Genomic DNA, 3,827 nt, shown 5'->3' on the forward strand with positions numbered 1-3,827 from the left:
AAAAAAAAAAAAAAAAAAAAGTAGCTTTTAGAACTTGTTTTATAGAATTTGACTAAGAAGTAAACTGTTACTTCCAGAAATTTGATAATCATAGTATAAAATTTAGAAAAAAACAAGCATAAAAAACAAAACCTAAGTAAACAATATAAACTTGATCAACTCTCCAACAACAATTTGCCTAAAGCAAGGCAACATCATTTTGTGCAGTTGATCATTGTAATAGCAAGGGGAAGGGCAACAGGAAGGACGACCATACTTACAGGACCTGTAGAGGTTGTACAAATAATAGCGAGGGGAAGGAAGACCTGAAATTTGTAGTTCGTAGTAGTAAACAAAACCACCCAGACATAATAGCTAAGTTAGTAGCACAACCATCCGCCACCTCCGTTGTGCTTGTGCCAACTAGCAATTGGCGACTTCATAACTTAGTTCAAGAATAAATCAAGATCAAAGCAGACTAGCAACTTCCGTTACTATTAATGGTGAAATTCGCAACAAGGCTTATTTGGATTATCTTTCTAAATACTTAAAAAAAGATTAAATTTAGAAAGTCGGTCCAAACACACCCGTGTTTTTTCTTTATGCAGAAAGTGAATCTAAACATGCCCCGTTCCATGATTCGATAAGCACTTGAACCTGCAGAAAGTGGCTGACAATGCAGCCTCAGGTGGAATTGGATGAAGAACTTCAAATTATCATTGGTGGTTTGAATAAAGTTACATATTACATATCAACATGCAGACGAAAATCAGGAACTACCCATCTAGTTTCTACATTTGAAGCCTAAAATCAACATAAAAAAACAGAAGGCCCAACATTACACCAAAAAGTTACCTCAGTTTTCCCCAGCTTCAGCCTTCTTTGTTCTAACTCGCCTGGACATAACCGCTTAATATAAAGACTACAACAACGAGAGAATCAGACATTTCCAACCGGCTCCATAAATATTATCGTTATTCTCGAAAAATTTTACAATAACTTAGGCTGCAATCGGATTTTTCCGCGGCCTGCCCCTCTTCTTACCTGTGCCAGTGCCACGCACTATCGGAGCCCTGGCAACGGGAGGAGCATTCACCGCCGCTCCCTCTCTAACTGTTGGCGTCTCCTCCGCCGCCACCGCTACCGCCGCCACCGCTGCCGTTTCTCCATTCCTACTAGCTTCTTGAGGCTTGTTAGAAAATATTGGGGGCATCCAATTGGGGAACGACGCTGTTGGTGGCTTTGTTTCGCTGCCCTTCCCACTTTTCTCGGTACATTGAGCTGCAAAACCCATCGGAAAGAAACCCCAGCAACAATAGTAGGCTTCCTGGCCCTGAACGAGCGGCGGAAGCGACGGAAGTAACACCGCCTGAAATGCCCTCTTGCAATTCTGACACCGTAAACAGCAACCCTCATAAACCCTAGGATACTCAAATAACACGTAACAGTAAGGGCAAGCGGTCCAGAAACTCGATAATTTCAGCCGCTGATTCGGAGATAGATCGGCGTTGGCGTTGGCGTTGGCGTTGGCGTTGGCGCTGGCGCTGTCGTTACTCTCAAACCCTTGCTGTTTCTTCCCACTTGATCGTTGGCTTCGACGCACAGGCAATTTGTTCTGCTGAGACAAATCGATCTTAGCGAAGAGGTTAAGCTCGTTATCGTAAAGCGATTTCTTCGAATGGTCGGACAATACAGCCCATGAATCCGCGACCAACTTGAAAGCTTGATCAGCAAAGGGAAATTTGTTCTTATCGGGATGTAGAAGTAACGCAAGTTTCCGGTACTGCTTCTTGATGAGATCTGGATCGTCAGATCGTCGTTCAATCTGAAGAATGGAATACCAATCATTGTGGTTGTTGATTCGCTTTTCCGACGCCAATAACACATCGGCAACAGCTAAGATCTGATCGGAGCCATCCAAAAGGGGCTCAGTTTCTTGAGCTAAGATAGCGAAATCTCTGGAGCCGGTGAAATCACGGCTGTGCAAGAGTTTTTCAGCGATTCCAAGCAAGCGTTCTGCTTCAACCCTATTGGAATTTTCCATCAAAATTTCCTCTGATTCTTCCCGAAATTGACGGGTTTGTTTGGGAATCGAGAAGATTAAAGGCCCTGATTTTGCTATCGCATAAGCGCCAACTTCTTCCTGTTTTTCCTGATCCAAAACGTAACGAAAGATGAGAAAAAATTGATTCTTTCTTACCTTCTTCGATCCATTTCCAAACTTTTCTTCTCTTTAATTCCTGTAATGATACCCAATAAGCGTGCCTTCCGACTTGAAAACTAACACGATTTTTCGAATTTTGGAACACTAGCACTAAAATGGACTTCGAAAAGACTCATTTGCCCTTTCAATATGTTTCTTTTTTTCTTTTTCTTTTGAGTAAAACTTAAGTATGTTTCACTTTCTTCTTCATATTTTCTTTGAAATTCCACCCAAAGTTATTCTTCATTCTAAGATACAAAACCATAACTTTTTCGATAAATAATAAACTTTGTTATTACGTTTTTATTAAAGTAATGATTTCTTATCTTTTTTTTTTTTTATATAAGAAATAATTATTTATATTGAACTTTCTATACAACAAATTTCTCATTTTTTATAGTTGGTTATGTCACTCGTTTCGATTTTGTTTATGATTTTTCTTTATTCTTCCATTTCAACAATGTGGGGTATTGTTGGATTTTGGATTTAGTTAAATTCCTTTTATGTAATTTTTAGTGGCTCTTTTTTTCCCCTTTGGTAGATTTATAAGAATTTTTCTTTTTTTAAAAAATAGAAAAGAAAAATCTAAGAAAAGTAGGCTAATCTACGTAAAATTCAACTAGTTAGGTATATATCATAGGAAATTAGATCTTAAGTAGTTGACCAACATGAATTAAACTCATGCCCTCTTAGTTTTAGAAACAGTTGCAAATATAACAATTAAGCTTGAAGTATTAACATATATAGCACAATACAAAAAAAGTACATATATAGCCAAATTTAGATAGTTTATTAATGATGATTATAACAATTGTAGGAGTTTGTTAGTGATAGACCATAATATTAGTAGGAATTTATCAATGATTTACCATATTATTGGTGGAAGTCTATCAACGATAGACCATATAATTGATAGATTTTGCTATATTTATAATTTTTGTTAAAATGTTGTTATACACTTGATTACTATCACTAAAAATGATATCCGTTGTAATTACCCTAGGTTTTATCAAGGGGATGTTCTCTTATTTATCATTAACCAACCCACGATAGTTTATATCATCGACTTAAAAGTTAGATATTTAAATTCTTACCCTTTAACTAAAAAAAAAATGTCTAATAAAAACTAAATCATTATAAATTTCAAACTAGGAAGACAATAAGGTTAGAAATTTTTAACTAAAAAAATTCACACATAGTTTTAAGGTTTAAATACCATTTTACTCCTTCTACTTTTATTTTTTTATTTATTTTAGTTTTTATACTTTCAAATGTTTATTCAGCCCTTGCGATTTCAAGTTTAGTTCATTTTGATCCCTATGGTTTTAAAAATTTACTATTTTAGTCCATTAAAAATGTAAATGAACAGACTACTTTTTAGACGATTAAAATTGACATTATGCAAGTAGAGATATTTTCATATATAGTAAAATGACCAACTTATTTATAAATATAACAAAATGGTAAAAAAAGTATTTTACTATTTTATCAATTTATTATATTTGAAAATATTTTCAGCGATTTTAAAAATATTATTTGAAAATATTTTCAGCAATTTTTAAAATATTTTTCCATACATATTTTAATTAGTACAACAAATGTGGGGTGAGAATTGAACCTTCAATCTCTTGGATCGGAGTGCATA

The 3,827-nt window shown here is 35.1% G+C and overlaps 1 protein-coding gene across 1 annotated transcript; it reads right to left on the minus strand.

Annotated features, from left to right (window-relative positions):
• Nucleotides 1-673: 673 nt before the first annotated feature.
• On the minus strand, nucleotides 674-2,422 carry LOC150034073 (uncharacterized). The gene has a single exon (XM_090317938.1). The coding sequence runs from the start codon at nucleotides 2,021-2,023 to the stop codon at nucleotides 980-982; it is 1,044 nt and encodes a 347-aa protein (XP_090174064.1). The 5' UTR covers nucleotides 2,024-2,422; the 3' UTR covers nucleotides 674-979.
• Between the last annotated feature and the right edge of the window lie 1,405 nt (nucleotides 2,423-3,827).

The sequence above is a fragment of the Benincasa hispida genome, chromosome 9, assembly GCF_027475165.1.
Source record: "Benincasa hispida cultivar pf3 chromosome 9, pf3_genome.v1.1, whole genome shotgun sequence".
In the NCBI taxonomy this organism is placed as follows: Eukaryota; Viridiplantae; Streptophyta; class Magnoliopsida; order Cucurbitales; family Cucurbitaceae; genus Benincasa; species Benincasa hispida.

Bases quoted from the DNA above. Each gene is read 5' to 3' on its own strand.
- LOC150034073 (XM_090317938.1), bottom strand. From the start codon at position 2,023: ATGGAAAATTCCAATAGGGTTGAAGCAGAACGCTTGCTTGGAATCGCT.